Here is a 22,528-nt window from a genome sequence, read left to right on the forward strand (position 1 = left end):
TAAGGTCTAAGTAGTTCCGTAAATTCCGTTACTTGAGACTATTTGATATAAAATCAAAGGAGATTTTATAAACGAATTGAAAAGTATTTATAAGTAATAAAATCAAAGTATACTGTGGGGAGTTCAAAAATAAATAAATACTTGTATCAGTTTATATATTTACAGAAATATAGATTAAATAAAACAGAAACCGTATTATGAAGTACATAATATCGCAACTGTGGAATTAATTTTGAACTGTTATCAGCCGCAGCACATGTATATCGCAATTAATGACTGTAAGCATAAACTTAATCCAAGGTACCATGTAACTGATTACAAGGTCATTATGTTTGTAAAATCTTTTATTGTTTTAAGGGCAATAAAAGTAAACAGACAAAAACTATTAATATGTCAAGTTTAGTACTATAAACAAATAATTGAAAAATGTATACAAATCGAATCAAAATATAAATAGCCAATTATCATCAAGTACTTTTTGTACTAATAAAAAAAATATACTTATACTATAAAACGTACTCCTTTCTTCGTATGTAGAATAACATGTACTTGGTGATAAAGTAAGTTCATAAGAGTGGTATTACCTCCTCTTAGAACATTTTCATTGAATAACACGGAGAAATTCTAACGTTGCTCTATCATGAGTTTGTAAGCATACTCGTATACAAAACAAGAAATTGAAAGATATCGCCCATTAAAAATATGTTTTGACCGAAACAGAAACTCGTTCTACATGTCTTTTGAAATTCAACATTTTTTAAATATATTTAATAGAGATAATAATATGACGACACCGATTACTATAATGTTCACCTAATAGTGGCAAAATAAAAAGGGTAATGACTTCCCCCATACGATTTGCTATATCGAAAAGACACTAGAATACTCTTCTACATCTTCAGCTCATGAGAGATTTTAAAGTTTTAAGCGGCCCTGAGCGTTGTTTTCAGAGAATTAACATTTACTACGAAAAAAATTATATTTTTAATTTTATAATTTTGAGTAGAAATAACTGTGAGTGTTCTCAACTAGCAATGACGTCTGCGGCAAACATCTTAGTTATTCTAATTGAATATTAAACGTACTGTCTTAATTAAACAATAATTACGATGAGCTCAAACACGTTTCGTTGTTTTCGTTTGAGGTTTAATAAGTTACATATTTTAGCTAGATAAAAGAGCTTCTAAGAAATGATTCTTTTTGAGATTGATGGTTAAGAGCAAAAGAAGAATAAGTGTTTGGTGTGTTTTTCTTGTATGTGCGTGTACTTTTATATTTATTTGTTTAGTGCTAACGTCTAATATCTAATATAAAATCTAATAGTAAGTCAACTTTTTGAATGGTTAAGTTTAAGACTTAAAAAATATCGTAAATGTATCGAACTAATTAGCTGGGCAAAATTATGCCACGTGAGCTTCTCTGCTATGAATTGTTCTTCACATCTGTGCTATGGTCCTTCAGACGAAAACAAGAACCAAACCAACCTTATCATGACGTATTATTTTATTTTAGATGTTCATATAAAAAAATTAAAAAAACAGTAACAGAACGTTAGCACGGGATTTGGGACTATCACTGTGGAGCAGATGAATTAGTTGAGCATGAATAGTACGCTTTCTGGTTCAAATAATCAAATATAAGAATTTGAAAGAGATCTTGGTATAGAAAAAAAAATATTTTTACAACTTTTGGAACTGCTGTTATATTTATCTTATCCTTAGCGTATGAATTATATTTATCGTATCCTTAGCGTATCCTTGACTCGAAAAGTTTGATGCTTCTGTAGGTATCCGTGGACCATTACGACAAACACTTCACAATAATTTGGATGTGAAATTGATATTATGAACTTATTATTTCATGTTTCATTTATTTCAAACTTTCGAGACGTGGTATTTTTATTTACCTGTCACTGCTTAAAAGATTACTCTAAAAGTTACCCAACCAACACCAGTACTGATACTGAATATTTGGTTTAAAAATTTAAATGGCTTACAGAAAATCGATTTCTTAAAATATGTATACTACCACAACTAAAATTTATTTCAACCACTTATTTCATATAATTAAATCATAGTCAAATCATGATACAAGCAAATATTTTTTAAGGTTTCTTTAAATCTACCAGAAAGATATTAGTCAGACTCAACGCTGTGCAATACTTCCAGACTTTATAATACTGTTAATGCAATTTTCTATAACTTCATTATTCGTAAATCAATACCTTTAGCTCATTTTCCTGTGAAGAGTGTCACGAAAAAGTAACTTCTTAATATTAATAGGTGTCAAATTTAAAATAATATTTAAATATATCCGACTTAAATTTGAAAGTCTTAATAAACATAATAATAATAGTAAAGTACAATAATTGAAATTAAAAAAACGAGAGAACGGGATAATTTTTTTGCCATGATAAATTATGTCATATATTTCACAGTTTTTTAAAGTATCATAAAATATAGAAAACGTTTAGCTTTATACTAAAAAAGTAAGTTAATGCAAATCATAATAATTTTTATTTTAATATAAATATATGTCGGAGACGGTTATGAATATGGACACTAAACAAACCGCAGCATGAATCCCGATAGAGGACAGCAACGTCGCGATAACGTCTTTCGCTGATACTCGGCTAACTACGTGCTACGACAGAGCCTAGCTGTGCGGGGACGTCGATCACGGACGATACTTGCCGTCCAGCCGTCGTGAAGACGGATCCTCTTCACTAGGAGCTGTCACTCGTTTCGTTTACGTATTTACGGTAATTCATTGTGACTATAAATAGGGTGAAGTGTATTATTAGAATTATTAAACTAGCATTAATAAATTGATTATAGTTTCTCTTAACTCGTTCACCCAAGATATACGCCTACAAGATTAGTGTGACGATCGTCGTGACGATTAAGTACCTCAGACATATATATTTAATGGTTCATATTCACCAATCCTTTTATTTAATATTTTTAAATGCTTATTGAATAAGTTATAAAGACAAACCGTTAAAACTAATCACTCAAAAAATCGACTTCAATTTCCATTATAAATGACTGTATAAAATATTACGGAATGGATTTTATTATAATTTAATAGAGTTACTTTATAATTTGATATCTATTCGACACCTGACAAGAAGAAACAACATTTACGAGGTTTGATTTTAACAGGTTTCGGTTATGTGATATTGAAGGTGCATGATATGGATGTATGTGCATGGTATGAATGTCAGACTTATGTCAGACTGTGTTAGGACTGCTTTCGAATTTCGATTTAAACCAAAATTGTTTTTGCCCTTGGGATATTCAAAGCGACGCTTATGCGCTTTGACTGATTTTGGTACATATTGACTGTCAACTCCAAGTACGAAAACTAGCTTTGTAAATGATGCCGCTACGATAAACCAATTTTTTTAATTTGGGCCCTAAAATTTTACTTAAAAAGAAAAAACATTTAACACTTAGTTCCAATACTAATAAGAATAAATATGTTTATAAAACAAGAACATTATACTTTAAAAAAATTAATACCACCGCTGTGTTAAAATATGGAGATTTTTTTGATTTTTAAAGAAATAAAGCATCAAAATACATTTTTCATTATTATGGAATAAAAAAAAGTATATTATTTGTATTGGTATAAGAATTTCAGTTAGCGTTGTAAATAGTCGATTCAATCCTTTTTGGAACATCATCTTTGAATTTATATAAATTACATTTTTCCAAGCATGATTACAATCTGACATATAACAATTCAGAAACCATTTTCATTTAGTAAGTTAATATAACATTTTTTTTTAATTTATGGCTATTACTTCTGGAGAACTGTAATTTCATTCATAAAAAACAATATTTCATATATAGATAAACATATAACTATGTAATAAAAAAGTATAAATAGTAAGCGTTTTTTGAAATTCTGTAAGCGGTTTACGCGGAGAATTTAAACCAATTTGAACAAATGCCATGACAAAGCTCAAATGCTCTTATGCAAATTCATATCGCATGTTAATCATATACAAATTTAATAACTAAAATTAATTAGATATTTATAGATGTAATAAAAAAAACATTTTTCGCAGGTGTAAAACCGTAATATAGAAGAAAGTACATACGTCTACTTAAAGTATTATGTACAATATTCAGAAAAAAAATATTGACATTAAAGTCGCATGCTTCAAATAAAAGAATAATCATTGACTACACTTACTTTCCCTTAATGCGATGATCACCCAGCGAACGTCATCTCTATGCATAAAGTTCATTGCATTAACTCCATTCACTTCATGAGTCATGTAGCCTGTGACAAGAGCAATGCGTTGCTCACACTGTATTATCTCGCCATCTATAGAATGTCGAGTTCGATACTCCATCTTAAAAGACTCGAGACCACTCTCTGTTATAAAAGTCTCTGTTGTAGGTCTTACCATGCCAATGAATACCTGTGGAAGTCATATCATTGCATAGAAATTAAAATTATTTAATTCTTTTGTAAAAATATTATCAGTTTATTACTTTAACCCTTGGAACAAATTATATTGCCTTTTCAATTAGTCGATTTGTGTCAGTGAAAATCATATAGGTTTTCAAAATGTAAAATATTTGCACTTTGTGTCAAATACTTGTATAATTTTAAATTATTGCGTACAACACGAAACTCATCACTGCTGTTGGTATTTAATACTATTGAGGTATGGTATGCCTTTGTTATATCCGTGTATAATTTAATAAAGTATTGTGATTTAAAAGAACCATTAAAAACGGAATATCAGATTTCTAACTCAACTTCATATTTATTTGAGATACAGATTTATTAAAGGCAATTTTTTAGTCATTTTGTTACTGCTTCTTTTTCCAATTCTCTTATAATCGGATTTGTTTCATTAACTATATCGAATAAAAAGAAAAATTATAATTACCAATATCATTCTATTCAATTTGTAAAGAAAAGTGCTTTCACCAGTGCTTTCAAGTTATAATGATTCATCTAAAGAATAATTTTCATGAGACGATAACTTCTCAGCATTTTATGGATTCAGCGTGCGGGAACTGGGTGTAACACGGTGTGCAGGAATAGGATTTTTAACAGTACCTGGGACTTGCGACACAGGTGTAGGTTTAAGGGGCCCCTATCTAACGCGTGTTAAACACTCACCTAAACGTCTAAGCGTCTCTCTCTACCTAACCAAATTTAAACGAACCTACAAAGGCTGCTTTCAAAGAACGTTCTAAGAATGAATTGATCTTAGTTCTGGACAGGTCTAAGACTTTTAGTAGGTTATAGAGAGGTTTGTTTATTGTTTGTTATATCTCTTGCTCCCACTTCTACCACATACAAATTTACGACGAAACTATTCTTAGTGAGAACTGTTATCTATGATATAATAATTTATCTTAACAATAATTTTATTTATTATTATTCCTTAGGTATTATTTATGCAATACTAAAACAGAGGCATAATTATTCTAAAGGAAATTATTCCGAAAAATAATTCAATGCAGCTTTGAACTCATAAAGCAATGTTACTAACAGACAATTAGGTGAATAATGAATATTGACATAGAAATCCCACGAGTGAATGCATAACAGTTTATGATAAATACAATTTTCATAAATGAATAATAATAAAATTTTCATAAATGATTTCTTTTTTTATTTTTTCCTGTACTTACTACATCATTTCCACTAGCGAATGGATTTTCTCCTCTTGCCCGAACCCGACGACCGATGTGAACAATGCTGTCAAAATAAACCCCGGCTCGATCTGATTTTCTTAAAGACCCTTCCACGTGACATGTGATGTATTCAGGCGGATTAGAACGCTGCTGTGTCATTTTTTTGAACCTGCATCAATGGGTTGTACAATTTAGAATGTTACTTTAATGTTTGACATTTATTTGAAATTAATATTTTAACGAAATCATAATCTTTGTAACATCAGCATAGCGGAGCGATAAAAAATTATAACAAAATTAATGTTTTTTATCCTTAATTGTTTAATATTTTCATTAAACTTATTAATAGTATAATCAGATATACCTTAAAATGAAATTGCGTTTTTCATTAATCAAGCTTTTCATAACCTTTTTCTCAGCTTCTGATTCCCTTGGTAGTAATAATTCCCCGTTTGATCCTAGAGTGCAACTTCTAGGGTAAATCTGTTCTCTTAAGAGTTGATGGTCGTCTTCATGGATGATATTTAAAATATTTTGACCAAGAAGTTCAACCTGCATACCATGTTTTAATAAATTCACTAAACGATAAAAATTATAGTTAAAAATAATTGGTATTTGTTGTACTGCTCTTATAGATTTATTTTAAATTAATGGATTTGAACTTATTGTCAATAAAAAAATAAGTCAAACCTTTATATCAAGCCTTTAACAGCAATGTACCTCGGAATATCCTAGGTATTCTTGAACATTTGGAGACACAACGACAACTAATCCTTTATATGTGATAGTGATGAGGAAGCCTTTCAGATTTTTCAAAAGTCCTTGTATAAACTGCATGCTGAATTCTGGGGAGCGATCGATGCTATTTCCGAATACTGTAACAAAGATTTAAGTATGTAAACAAAAGTAATAATTGACATAAGTAAAGTTTTCGTAAACTTTACGACGTAAAGGATGTTAAGGTCAGAAAGATGGATTGATATTTAGTAGTTTTCAGGTAGTAATTCCAAATAAACTTTTTAACTATCAGAAAATAAATATTAATTTCATTTTCATACACGTTTCTAATAACATCCTATATTATGAGTAAAGTAAGTCCAAGTAAAATTTCTTATCGAATCGCTACCTAGACGTAAACTATTTCAAAACAGCTATGTCCTTCCTCTATTAACTCCAATTTTATTTATTAAAGTGTATTTATTATTATTATGATTTATTTTGTTCACTAAAGTAATCTGTATTGGTTTTTACAATAATTTATTTGATTGACGGTTTGATGCAAATAGACTAAAGTATTATTAAATATATTTTTAAAAGCTAAATCAAGATTGTAAATTTAAATCATATGAACTAATAAAAAAAGTAATAATGATATATATTTTTTTCATTTTACTACTTCAATTCTTTAGAATAAAAGGTGGTTACAGGCTCTAAAAACTACATATATCCAAGAAGTTTTGAAAAACCATTTCATATCTTAAAATACATTTATGAAATACAAGTTAAATTAAAACATTAAGTGCGCAATAAAAGGACGTATTTCTCGATAAGCAACTCATCCCAGCCAACCTCCCTTTGATGTTTATAGAATATGGAAATCGAAATAAAAATCACTTTACTTTAATTTAAATATGAGGGCTTTAGTTATTTAAAATATAATAAAACTCATCTTATATTATTTGATTTTATATTAAAATTTTGTTATTAAATTAAATAGAACAAAACGAAAAACCAATTGAAGTTAAATTCTTACAACAAATAAAAATGTTTAATCATTTTAGTTCGATATTATTAATTTCATATGTTGATAAAGAAGCAAATATTCTATTTCAATATGAATAATGCAAGAAGGTTGAGTGCCGGCCAAAATCAAAGAGAGCTTAAGTATGTTTTGAAAACACTAAGCAGATTAGGGTTTAATAGTCTTACTTGGTATATGTAATTTCTAGCGATAGATCAAGTCCACGTAGTATTCTAGAAAACGTTAAGTAAATATGATAAGTTTTTGGTACTACCTTCTAGTTAGTTAATTAATGTAATGATTACTTTTAGACCTTCGTCCAACAGTGAACGGTGATAAGTTGATTTAATTGAATGATTGTATAAGCTTTAGTGGAAAATCATAATCAAGTAGAAACTCACTGAACCAGAGCAATATGAAGACTAAATAATTTTAGAATAAATATTGTTGAGCTGTTTCTAGGTAGAAGATTGATTATAGTGTTGTCGATTCATGTTCAGAGTTCTATTTTGTAAATATATTTATTTTTTATATTAACTTATGAAATATATTTATTTTTTATATTAACTTATGCTAATTACATTTATTTTGTGACACCCATCAGTTTCCTTGCCATGAATAGAGTGGCAAAAAAATACTATCATTACTAGATTGTTCGTTTGTTTCAAATAGTTTAAAGTATAATTAATTTTGTAAATGTTCAAATTTTATAAATGATATAATAATAATTTTTGAATATGAATAGCATTTTAAGGTCTACTTTAAAGTGTATGAAGAAATTACAATCATTGGTAAATAAAAAAAATGTAGTGCAATTAATTAATAAAAATTGATATCTTGCATGTTCATGATCTTTGCGATTGATGATTTTCGCTAGAATTTATCCCAAATTTTTTAGCATCTGTGGTTGTATTTAGACGAGATGAAAATGTCTGTCAGTTTGGTCTTGTTATTTTTTATCTACCGTCAACGAACTCTTAATTTCCTAGCATACCGCTCTGGATGCCTGCAGAATGCGCTCACTGTCTCAAAGTCCTGCGGTGTGGTCATGGACAGTTTGTATGTAGGGTTCACATGTGTTAGATAGATTCTAGCCATCTTCTCTATTGAAATTGGGATGTTTTGTAATTCCAATAGCCTCGCGGCATTAGGTTATGTACCTGTCTTCACGAGCGAGAGTATGTGGTTTATGGAACCGAATCTAGTGGCCTGGTTTGTCCATTGTGTGTTCTTACACTGCTGACTTCGTTGCGCGTCTATTTTTAATGTCCAAGACATGTTATTTTAGCCCTATTACAGATCCTCATGTTTGTGTGCCCAATGTATGAGAAGCCACTGTTTATTAAGTTTGTTTACATCCTCTTCTTTTAAAGGAATGGTACTTTTAAATGGTCTCAAGAATTGGCTCAGTTTATTGTGTGATTTGTATATAGTAGATGACAAATAACAAGTCCAACTAACAGACATTTTCATCTCGTCTGCCCGTGATCACAGTTGCTACAAAGTAACCAACAAGTCGGGAGTGTGTAGTTAAAAATAAAAAATAAAAACGCATGGTACATTCCAATTTATTCGATTTATTAAATAAAAATTATTTATTCACTTATTTGAACTCATATTTAAAAATATACTTTAGTAGCGCTTATACATTTGAAATAAAGAGGACTGCAGCCGGCACCTATGAATTTCAATTCCACTTAATCAAAATACACTAGACCAGATAATGGAACTATAATTAATAGACTATAAAAGATGTAAAATGAAATTTTGATTGTAACATTTATGGATATTGATAAAAAATTCATTTCGTATAGTCAAAAGAGAATTTTTAAAAGCTTATTGGTTTTCTATTCCTATTTTTCTTGTTTTTAATATCAAATGAAGCCTTGTCTAGGATTACATTTTATTATTGAGGGGAAAAATCAATACGCAGACAAATTAAAACTTTTATATAATGGTAAGAAAATGTCTGGTTTGAATGGTTGATATAGAGTAAAAGACAAATTGAGAACATAAATTGAGAGCTTAGTTAAATGGTCTTTTAAAGACTTCTTGGATATTTTGAGTTTATTGGTATGGATTTCAATAATATTAACATTAACCAAATTTTTTTCATTTATAAAAAAAATTAATAGGAGATAAAAGTATTTATATGTTTTGGGCTGTATTTTCAGGCGGTATTTGATTGATGACTGAGCATTTTTTATGAAAAACATTTAAGTGTATATGTTGTCTTAAGATTTGTATAGGTAATATTTTATCGAGCTCTTGGAATTACTAACATTACTACTATAAATGTGATTTCAAAACACTTCCTACTTTTTTATTTAGCAAAAAAGTTCGAGTCCATTTCTTTTTCTACGTATATATTTTTTAGATAGTAATGAATATTACAAAATATGTGTTATAATAAAATAATAAATTATAAAATTGTGTGTACTATGATAAACAGATAAGTGTTTTTATATTTCGACGTTGATTTTTTTGAATTTGTAAATTGACCTTTTTGTTTACCTATACATATATTTTGTTTTTATATGACCCAAAAAGGCAAACGAGCAGACTACCTGATGAAAAATAGTCACCGTCGCCCATGGACATCTGCAACATACTGGGTGTTGTAGATGCATTGCCAGCCTTGTTTGTGACGTAGCCACCTGAACACTTGATGTTTGAATGACCCCATATTGTAGGTTTCTGGGAAAACCTCGGGTGAAAAATCATTCCACATCCTGCACGTGCGTGGAAAAAATTACCAAGACGCACGTACAGTCTCGCAACTAAATGCATCCAGGTTATGTGGATGAAATCCATCCCTACGGCGACTAGTGCGATGGTAGAATATTGACGAAGGCGCTATATTAAACAGTTCCTCAGAACATGTCAACCCCAAGGATCCCAATACTCTGTTTGATCTTAAGGGGAGTGTCCTGGGATGTTGGAACTACAGTAAATAGTGTCTTTTTAGTGGTAAACGCGCAAACTTGGGTCTTCTTGGGATTAAACTGAACTAGACTCAACTTACCTGAGACCTGCTCCAAGTAGGGCTTAATTTCAGACACAAGTCTCTTTCTGCTCTCTTCCACTTGTTCTCGGCCTATGTAGTAAGCGTCACCAGTTCTGTCGTCCTCATAGCATCGAATGTTACCGGTTGTCGGCATGTCGTTGATATGCAGAATAAACAGTTTTGTTGATAGCACTGAGCCTTGGAGCACGCCAGCGTTAATGAGCATTGGTTCCGAGCATGAACCGTCAACAACGACTTGTATACTCCACCCCTGAAGGAAGCTGGCTACCCAGTTGCATAATTCCTCGGGTTATTCCGTATGACGGTAGCTTCGATAGAAGTGCGCGATGCCAGACCTGATCAAAGGCCTTTGCGATATCAAGGCTGACCTGAATGGCCTCCCTTTTGCTCTAAATGGCTTCAGCCCATCGATACGTGAGGAGACCCCTAGCGTTTCAACTGTGGCGAAAACCATACTGGCGATCACTAATAAGCTGGATATCTTCTAGATGACCCAAAAGTTGCGTATTGATGATTCGCTCGTTGAAAGCAGGGACATAATCGCAATAGGGTTGTAATTAGACGGATCTGTGCTGTAACCCTTCTTGGTAATAGGGTGGACATTGACAACTTTTCACGAAGACGGAACTTTACCAGTATCATAAAAAAAGCGAGAAAAGGCGCGTTAGAACCGAAGTCAATTCAAAAGCACACGTCTTAAGCGTAATAACTGGGAGACCATCTGAACAGCTGGACTTCTTGACGTCGACGGACGACAGGGCGGCACGCACAGCGCTCTGCGTGAAACGCACATTGTGCATATTTTCGGTACGGTTTGTATACGGTGCCTTGCCCTCATCGTCAAGACTTGAATTTGACGCAAAAAAAGTTCACAGAAGGTCAACCTTCTCTTTTGCGGAATGAGCCAGCGTCCCCTTAGGATGTATGCATACAAGGATGGTAGAGAGGAATTACCGAAATTGCCTTGTACCGCTTTAGCAAGAGACCAAAATGAACGAGTTCCCGAGGGAACGTCCAGTAGTTTCTCACCAATTCTGTGTGCTCCTTCTTTGCTCTGGTGATCTCCTTTTTGCAAGACCTGGAAGCAGCATTATAACCTTTTTTCAATTGGACGATTTTGGATCCTTCGCAGCTGATGCCGCAGCCCAAGCTCGATATTTTTTATCTGTTTTGAGCGTAATGAAACATTTCATTCTCTGCAGAATAGTATCAAGGGCGGTCGCGCAGATCGAAGGATCTTCAGAAGAAAAACAAAGCTGCCCCCACGGGTAGGATATCGTTGTTGGCACTAATTGTGTCTCGGAGTGCATCAAGCAGTGGTCGGATGACCCTAGGGGCGCATTGACGGACACCCGGTAGCATTTCAGGCGAGTGGTCAGCAGAAGGTCCAAAAAGAAAGGGTCCTCAACATCGGTATATCAGAGTCCTATACCAGAGATATATCGGGTATATCCTGGTACCAGTTGAGTTAGACCATAAGCCAGAATAAGATTATGTGCGGCTTTCCCAGCGTAGTCTGTGGCGCGTGCTAAAAACCATTGTGTGCGTTAAAGTCGCCTAGAATCACTACCTATGCTTGGTGATACCGCTAAAGAACAAAATCTGTAGCCTTCTGTACGTGACCAAAAAAACGATCGACTTCGGTGTTACCACTATGGGACCTGTATAGGCACGCGTAGATAGGGCTTGAGCTCTGTTGTCCACACGCATCCACATCCCTGACAGGTCCCTACGTTCGAAGCTGTCAAGATGTTGTCAGCAAATATCCTTCTTATTAACAAACCCCGACACGCGTAGAAAATAGTGCTCGAGTCGGTAACCGGGGAATGCAGATACGATGTATCGCCAGGATTGAATATTTATGTCTCGGTCAGAAATAAACAGGCCGGCTTTACAGTCACTAGGTGGTGGTGGACAGCATAGAGATTAGAGTGCATACCCCTTACGTTGCAAATTTCCACTATAAAAGTGGAAGGATACCTTAATTTTTGTTTTGACAGCCATATTTTTATTTATGATCAGGTGAAGGGAATGATGGAAGGATGTTGATGATTCACCATTTATCTTGTCAAAGAACATTGCCCATAGTCTGAATGAGGGTCGAGTTTTGTATGTCACTAGCAAGAAGTACGAAAGGGCCCACGATCCGACCCGTGGTTCCAAGCTGAGTTCCTCACCGGTCACTTTAATATCCATTATCCAGGGAGAGGAAAGGGTGGGAAAAGGGAAAGGGCAACCGGCTCTCTCACTCATCGAACGAAACGCTACCATAAAAGAGTACTTCACTTCACCGCTCGAACCAGCCTGTATTCCAGCTGTAGTGACTGACCACAGCTAGGCTCTACAACCTAAAAAAACAATTACCTTACCTATAGGTATGGTGATTGGAAAATCTCATTGGTCTTAAATATATTTAATTTTATAGGTCTTATATATATATTTCATATATAAAATTTTCCAAGCAATATTTTTTCATCTATCAGACTTTTAACAAGCAATTTTTATAGTTAACCTTGGGAAGTTAACCAAGTTTCAGTATTTTAATGGATGTCGATGGAAAGCCTCGTGAATATAAAATCAAACCTGCGTCGAAAATTTTTAGGTGTCACAGAAAATAGTAATTGCAAGAACTAAAATTTTGTCGTATGTTATAAATATTAATTTCGGGATGTTTAAATGCCATCAATATTATTACCATGACAATTTTTTGTACTGAGAATAAATCTTCGGCATCTGTTTCCTCACTTATTGAATGTCTGAACTTTCATTTCAATTATAATTGAAATTATATTCGGTATTCGGATTATACAATAAATAATATTAATAAAAAAGGAAGGAACACTGTTTGAACCTCATAATTTACAAGTATTTATAATTATACGTGGCGTAACTGTTTTGTGAAGTCTGAACTTCTGTTCTTATTGGCTTATAAATTTGCTTCAGGCAATAAGAAAGCAAGAGGAAATTGTTTTATTTTTTTTTCTAATAAATTGTCATTAAGATAAATTAAAAGCAATATTATTAATACATTTAGTTTAGTTGTTATATTTAATTTGTGTTACTTAAATTTTACTAAATTCGATGATTACGAACTAAGCAACAACTTTCATAATATCAAAGACGAATAGTATAAGTATAGACCTAGAAGTTGACATTTACACCTTATGTGTATGTACATATGTAATTCACTGTAACAGTACTATTTTAAACAAATATCGAATAAAATAATTTAAACATTCTTTCATAAAAAGTTGCCACTTCCTTCTTATCTCAAAATACTCTTCTGAGATACCTGGCTTCATGTCTGTAGTAAATAAATAATAAAACGATAAATATAAATACAAACGATAATTAATGTGATTACGATAATTTAAATAGGGAAATAATAATAGATTACAAATTGTACAACTTTACTGTAAAGGTAACTTTCTATGTTGTATGAATTAGTAAATAAAAATATAGATACTATTGTGCTTTTATAATTTAGTTATATTTAACCATCTATTTTTTTTTCAATAAATAATTTATACAGCGTGTGCCAAATTAGAGATAAAATTATGAAGTGTTTCATCTACATATGAAATTATCAACATGGTTGCAGTAATAAGAAAATATGGTTGGAGAAATCCACACATCCAAACGTACACATTTCCACAAGTCCAAACGTCCACATGTCCACAAGTCCAAACGTCCACACGTCCATAATCCAAACGTCCAAACGTCCACACGTTCACAAGTCCAAACGTCCACACGTCTACACGTCCACACGTCCACACGTCCACACGTCCACAAGTCCACACGCCCAAATTTCCACACGTCCACAAGTCCACACGTCCACAGGTCCACACGTCCAAGGTCCACATTTCCACACGTCCATACGTCCACAGATCCACACGTCCACAAGTGCAAACGTCCTCTCGTCCACACGTCCACACGTCCACAAGTGCAAACGTCCACTCGTCCACACGTACACACGTCCACAAGACCAAACGTCCACACGTCCACACGTTCACACTTCCACGCGTCCACACGTTCACACCTCCACACCTCCACTAGTCCAAATGTCCACACGTCCACATGTCGACGCGTTTCCATTTTTCTCTATCTAATTACGGTCGACAGGATAAGCTAGACACATCTGACTATGCCTTTATACTCTACAATCTCACAGAAGTTCAGTACTATCTATAAGCATTCATTACCGTGTTACCATATACATACATTGCGGTGTACTACCTGCTCTACTTTTATCTTTTAGAATTAAAAGCAATTCATCAATTTGTTCCTTTCCTCAATCTATCCATAAATATATATCATAACAACCCAGTCCGAAATTGGATCGCTTGTTGATAAAATAAATGTTGATCAAACATATTGCTATAATGTTTTCGAACTATTTGGATGTTATTCAATTTACGATGTAAATATATAATAATAAGGCTCATTTATATTTGGTTCTAAGATTCGTAATATCATGTACGTGCTAAAATATTATATATTATTTTTTATATAGTTTATTATTATCACGGTTCCAATTCAATAAAAAAAGATATTTCAAAATATTTCAGTTAAAGATAACTTTAGCTGTGGTTATTCAATACTAAGGTGTGTTTTTTTACTAATATAAAAGAAATTAATAAAATTATAAAAATTAAATAAATTTCCAACACAGTTGATTTCCTAACTAAAATAAAATACTATGTTTTATTGAAATAAGTAGGTACTAATTTTAGATAATTCTTATTTATTTATTAGATAGTTAACTAAATAAAAATAATAATGACTAATCTGAAAAATATCTACTACTATTGTAAGAGTATGTACATTATAAATATGTTAATTTATGAATATTGAGATTTATTTTATACATGCAACATTATATTAGAGACTTTACATATTATGATAAAGAATTTTCAACCTTACAGCTATAAAAATATAACAGTATTTCCTTCAAGTCGTATTTCACAACAAATAATGATCGGTTATAAACAATACCTCAATTAATGTTTTGACTGCGTATACTAAGGATACCAACACCTACTAGCATACCGTTATGAATCACACCAGATCATATTTTGCGTAGTAGTTCACAGTTGCATAAGTTGTAGCTAGTATTAAACTTTGTAAGCGGCCTTACAACTTTATTAAGTACATTAAAATGGTGGACAGTGGTGCAATGATGCTAAGTATACTGTATACGCGTTTATGTAATGCACGAACAACCTAAAAATATAAATTCGGTTTACATTTCAAATTATATATTTTAATTTATAAGTTGATATTCATGTTTTCTATTCGGCCTCGGGCTCCATGTTCGTAGTACTAATAAAAACACGATGTTATTTTATTTATAAAAATAGACATAAGTAAACATGAAGGAAATTGTATTTGCTATAACATAAATTAATCTTGTTAATTTTGTAGAGATTCAATATTGTTACAGAATATTTTTAAATAAATAACTGATACTATTCCTTCGATTAAATTATGTCTGCTTCCTTCTTAAAAGGTAGAGTCGAAAAATTATGATTTTAAAATTGGAAGACCGAGTGTTCATCCTAAACTGAATTATTTTAAATATTGTGTTACTTAAAGTTGAAGCTTTAACTTTTTATAATCATCATCAGCATCATCATCATCAGCCCATCGGAGCTCACTGCTAAGCAAAGGCCTCTTCTCACATGGAGAAGGTTAGAACATTAATCACCACACTTGCTCAAGACGGGTTGGCGATTTCAGTCTTATAATTGGAAATTATAAGACCAGGTTTCCTCACGATGTTTTCCTTCACCGTCTGTCAGTGGTTTCTAAATACTCTTAGAAAGTTCATATGACACTTTTTATAAACGTACATATATTATAGTTCTTCTTAAATGCTTTCGTAGCTTGTTTGAGTTATTCCTTTATTAATAAGTTTAAAATATTACAATCACTTAAGCATCTTCAAAGTAATATGTACCTAAATATTTCTTTGCAGATATAAATGTAACAATTTGTATAGATTCTTTGTAAATGCTTATAACAATTACCTACCTTATTTTGCTGTTTTATAGTAATAATTACAAATTCAAGGTGTTTGCATTCCATAAAGTACCAATTAGCGTTTGGAATGCGGCGAAACTAGAAAATAATATTCGCAAAACAAAGCAATATTATGAACTAGATAATGACGTCATAAGAAACATATATAGCTTAATTGGATCCTAGACATATTAAAGAGAAATATAATGAACAACGTATGTATATTAATGTTCTGTGAAATATTCTCGAGTAAGGAAAAGACCAATAATAAATAATTTTATTTGTTATTGTTTGTTCGACTATTTCATTAATACGGATAATCTCCAGACTCATTTCAAAAAACCTCACAGAATGTAAGATCTTACAGTTACTGAAAGAAAGGGAACGAGTAATTTTCAATGAACCCATTCATTTTCATAAATTTCTGTTTTCTTTTACTAATATGAAAAGTCTTGCTTACCATGTTGATGGGAGCGCAAGTAATGCGCTGTTAGCCGCAATATACTTGTTTTATCTAATTTTCGACCGGGTCTTACGACGGTTGGGACAATGGTTGCTAGACGTGATATGGACTGGTTCATTTTATCCCGTCGCTGTTTCTCAGCTTTGTTTCTGACTTCCCTGGGACTTTCTCTGCAAAATATAAATAAATAATTATTACTATAGACCTTTTTTACTGTATTTATATCTATAATACATCTATTGTAATATACGTGTTTATAATTATAACTAGGTAAAAGTTTAGAGTATTACTAAAAGCAACTTGAAAGCTTACATTTAACACTAAGTCTTTCGTGAATTTGAACGCTATTAGTTACGTTTGCGAAACAAGCAGACTAGAGTCGTATAAAAGATTAGTAACAAAAAGTTTTATTCAAATCGAAAAAATAACAAGTTGCTAATGTTTTAAAAATTTTAATAAAAGCCCTGTTAAACATAATATCAGTACTATTCAATAGAAAGAAATTACAATAAGTAAAAAGAAAACCCAAGCTAGGTTATAAAATCCCCTTCAGCATTATAATATATGAAGTGAATTTATTTATGTTAAAAAAGTATATGCGCGCGGTGTAGCAGCCATTTCACCCCGGATATTGGCCTTCAACTGGGCAATTGTAGTCCGATTATTGCTGTAGACTCCACTCTCCATGCATCCCCACAGGAAAGAGTCTAGTGGTTTTAAGTCCGCACCTAGGAAGGTGGCCATGGAATATCACCTCGGGGCGAAATCATTTTTAGTAAATTATGATCATTCGGCTTCACATCTTGCAGTAGTTGAAGTTTATAGGAGTGCAATTTTAAATCTTTCTTCAAAAATCGACGCAAAGTCTTTCTTGATACAGAGAACTCAGCTGATCGCTTGCGAGTTGCTTGCCCAGGATTGCGTAGTACGGAAGCTTCACCTTCGTTTATGGTTTCCTCTGATCTTTTTGTTTTTTGGGCCCCTTTGGTTCCTGATTAAGGGTCGAACCGGTAGTCTGGACCTTTTCGACCCACGCCCTAAGCAAACTTTCACTCGGATATTGATTTAAGTCATGCAAATCATAGTGAGAGCGAAATAAACGTCGAACAATGACGCACGAATCGTTATTTTTGTAATAATTTTTTACACAGAACGCATCCTGTTCACCCGTTTAGTATTCCATCGCTTACAAAATTCCGAAAACCGAGCTACAAATCCCCACCTCCCGCTCGTTCGAACGCTACAGCAATTTTAAAATCGAATATCTCCCAGGCCCACCCTATATATCAGTTAATTATATAATTAAGTTCACATTCCACAGGTAACTCGGCTTTATGTTGATCTAAATAGACTATAAAAATTAAATAATTTTATAGGTTATTTTGAAATAAATAAAGATAAATGAAACGTTTCGCTGATAATTAAAACCATTTTTTTTAATTGAGTTTATTAAAGATAACTGCAACCTCTGTCAACAAACTCCATTAATATTAACTATTCTACCTTCTCGAGGTACATAAAATTAAATATTATCGTCTTCGTTTAAATTCTGTAAAAGTCGCGTACATTTCAATCGATGAGATAAGTACGTGGAGAACGTAAAACTTTCGCGTAAGACTTTATATAACTTACACATCAACCTACACATTTTGCAGCTTCCTTTCGATGTAGTGAGTAATATTTGTAAATATTATAGTTAAGTCGGATAAATAACCAACGTTTGTTAGTCTGTCTATTATAGAAATTATTACAAGTATAACGTGTTGTGTAATAGGAGACAATCGATTGTATATAGTACATTGCGCACCTGAGCATACATAAAAAAGTACTACTCTGCAGTTGGTATATTATTGTTGTTGTTGTGCTTTAATATACTTACATTGACCTCTTAGTAGTTAGTACTTTATATTTTCTTATAAATAATTAATAATTAGAAGATATTTTAAGATGTGTTCTATATTTGTGAGGGCAATAACGCTGTGTTTTTATTGTATCATTGTGAATTAGAATTATTATATTATATTTTTTGTCTCATATCTTAAGTCTTGTTATAGCTAAAATTTATTAAATAATGCACTTACTTCTATAATTAAAACCAAAAATAAGTAACATTTAAAATTACAGCAATGATATTGTATGTTTCAGGTACGTTGGAGCGCGGTGTTCTTGCCAAGATTATATATAGCTTTCAACTTGCCATTAAAATCTATTACTCCCGATCGCCAAATCGCATCAGGAGACGAGGTGTCAAAAAGCACTTTCATTTACGATAAACACTTACACAAATGACATATATTTACTAAATGACACATTTATTTACTTTTTTAAATATACGTATTTTTTAATTTCTAAACCTCTTCTTGTACACAATACACAGTCAGTTTTATTAACATAGTAAATATTTTTTAAATAAAGCCTTAGTATCAACTACATATGTATCAAATGCTTTAGAGGACTTCAAATATATTACTAGTTGGTGTAATGCCGTAATTTTAAACTAATTAGTTAACATTAAATCATTGAAATCAAGCATTGAACAGTCTTATTTGTATCAATAGAGAAAATCATTAATATAGTTGTCGTACGGTACATCACAATCTTTTAGACACGATCTAATGCCAAAATGAAAGTAAACTAAGTCAGTTGGCATAAACTATAATATAATTATATGAGCCAAATTATTCATTTATTAAAAAAAAGAACCTTTCTTTTCAACGGACTTAAAAAAGGAAACTGCTATGAATTCGTCTGTATTTTTTACTAACTTTGGACCGGGTGAAGCGATTTTTATGATTTCTTTTTTATTTAAAGGTTACTGCTTCCCGTTTAGTTCCATTTCAATTTGGTACAGTTCTGACAATAGCATCCATGGGAGAACCAAATAAGTCTAAAATTTGCATTAAGTATGTGTGCCACAATTAATATAGGAGTGACTTTAACGTAACCCAATTTAAATTTATTTATTTATATTGATAGACTTCAAAAATAGTCCCATGATGATTACAATGAGTCCTGATTATGGAATCCTGATAAAATTGAAGAAAATCCTTAAAATGAGTACGCATACATAATGCACATTAAGTAATGGAATTACTTAAGGTGTATTAGGACCTTCATTGTCGGAAGACAGATTCTGTAATCGTGTTATTAACCGATTTTAAAAGAGAAGGTTCTCGATTCGTCAGAACGTTTTTTTAAGTATGTTCTCGAATACTCCTGAGCCTATTTCCTTGAGTCGGTGCCCTTTACAGATTAAGTAAATAAACACTCATTTAACACTAAACAATTATAGAATACCAAATTAGAATGACCTTAAAGAAACCTAAACTAAAATTAACCTACACTTATTCTCGTATAACACAACAAATTCAATAAATAACAAGTATGAGACTAAAACAAAATTTCACCATTTCAATTTGAAATAACACCACATGATATACGATCGAATATTCTTCAACGAAATTATTATATTGCAACAGAAAAATGTCCTATGGAGAAGTATAGGTAGGGACTGCACTTTGCTTCAAAACAAATAACTAACGTTCGTGCGTTTCATAGAAAGGGCAGCGTCATTTGGTCATAGATAGTGAAATTAACCTACACATATTCTAATTATGAAAAAATATTACCCATATAGCTATATGGGTAAACCTAAGGCAACCATTTCAAAAGGTGATTAGATACTAAGAAATTGTATAGTTTATTTAGGTATTAAACTTGATTGATGAAAAGTGAATAAAAATAGTGTTCGTTTATCTACATTAGGTGTTCATTCGATTTTAATGCTGATCTAATTTATTATTAGATATATTAGGTTAATAAATAGTATTTAGTATGTAGGTTCTGTGTTTTTTTTTTTATTTAAAAATATTTTTTCTATTTATTTCCATTATTAAATTTAATATGAAGACACAAGTAAGTGCCCTATTTGCTAGCAATGAGAGGTATAAATATTTTTTTCTTTATTTTAAACCTAAATATTTTAATTATTCATTAGGATAATGAAGTCCGTAAACTTCCAAAAAATTTTAATAAGACGAAAAAGGAATTAAATTTAATTTGCAATGTTCATAGATATTTAGGAAATCTATATTTAAACAAAATAAGAATAGTGAATATTTTTAGACAAGTTCCGGTCATGACATATCCTTAATCTTAAAAAGTATCTTTAAATCAAATTTATTCACACACGTTCACTTTTAAAAAAGGCACCGAACAAAAGTCAGGCAGCCTTCTGATAACTCGTGCAGGCATTGTGCATAACGGGGGCAGAAATGTTTAACTATTTAGAATGAAAACTCAATGATTATTTTAATAATTAAAAGCGTCGTAGCAATTCACCCGCTAGGAACATTATATTTATTTCCAGCGAACGTTTATTGCCACTAAAATATACATGTCAATGAACTTATAAAATGACACCGCCAAACAGTTAAGCTGACATTTATTCCACACTATTATAAAGACGTTATATATTTATACTTGTACACTTTACTGCACTTATTAGCTAGCGCTCTTGAAAGGAATTCACAGACATCTGGTCCTAAATCTTTTTTAGGATTATGTATGTATATACTCGGTCTAGACGATACGATTGTTACGATTACTATCTATGATAATAATAAATCACCAAATAACGGTAATATTTTTTCCATAGATCAATGAATAACATTATATGTTTATAATATATATTATATAATTGCTGTCATCAAAAATTTCGCCAAGTAATGATTAATATATAAATTGTATGTTATCAAATTACTTCGCAAAAATATTAGTAACAAAAAGTACAGTTATTAATAATATTTTACACCGACATTAAAATGAGGATAAGATTTAATTAATTACAAGCAATAAAAACAACTATTTATATACATTTTTAATAAATCAAATAAAACCTGATTTAAAGACTCTGGAGTGTTCCTTTCGTTCAATTTAATTTAATGTTTCGCTTTTCACTTTTAAGTTTAAAGATAATTTTTTTACAGGTTTCATAAAAATGCTGCTATAATTAATTTTCTCTTAGACTGTATAAAATGCGCTAAGTGATATTTAAAGGACTTATTAAGTATCTTTTTAAGAGGTGGTATTGATTTCGAAATTAAGACTAAATGATGATACACACATGACGGTTTTTAAACTTTTTTTGTTTCTTTAAATTTAAAATGATTAGAATTATAATTTATTAAACGTAAATTTCTTTCAAGCTTTCAAAAAAAAAACGTAAATGAAACCTAAACTCGTTTCTCAACTTAATTATAATAAGTCATAAGTATATTAGGGATCATAGTCGTCAAAAGAAAAGTAATTTATATTGACAGTATAAGGGACGTCCTAAAAGTGCCTCAAAGAAAGCGTATGTCAGTGTAAGACCTCATTTAAAAGACAGTAGCAGTAGAAAATGTAACAATATGCCGTTCTCCGACGGCATAACTCCAGGGCGCCGTGTATGGCGTGGGTATTCGTCTTCGCCGGGGAAGGCGGACTGTGTGTAGTTATAGTGTGTAGTGGGGGCATTCATGTCTGTATTGTTTGTCTGTATTATATTTTTTGGGACCTTGTATAATAGTATAAAGGTAAAATCTATAGTTATATACCACGATGAA

General features: G+C 31.7%; 1 protein-coding gene across 3 annotated transcripts in view; it reads right to left on the reverse strand.

Moving 5' to 3' along the window:
* The window catches only part of LOC116777566 (hypoxia-inducible factor 1-alpha-like), a 41,591-nt gene that overhangs the window by 14,665 nt on the left and 4,398 nt on the right, over positions 1-22,528 (reverse strand). For all 3 annotated transcript variants that reach the window (XM_061526006.1, XM_032671186.2, XM_061526007.1), the window contains exons 2-6: positions 16,920-17,092; positions 6,390-6,544; positions 6,034-6,221; positions 5,667-5,838; positions 4,204-4,435 (exon numbers count right to left, since the gene is read on the reverse strand). In XM_061526006.1, the coding sequence (XP_061381990.1) occupies positions 4,204-4,435; positions 5,667-5,838; positions 6,034-6,221; positions 6,390-6,544; positions 16,920-17,092 (920 nt within the window). The remainder of the gene's footprint in view (positions 1-4,203; positions 4,436-5,666; positions 5,839-6,033; positions 6,222-6,389; positions 6,545-16,919; positions 17,093-22,528) is intronic.

Source organism: Danaus plexippus, chromosome Z, assembly GCF_018135715.1.
Source record: "Danaus plexippus chromosome Z, MEX_DaPlex, whole genome shotgun sequence".
Taxonomy (NCBI): Eukaryota; Metazoa; Arthropoda; class Insecta; order Lepidoptera; family Nymphalidae; genus Danaus; species Danaus plexippus.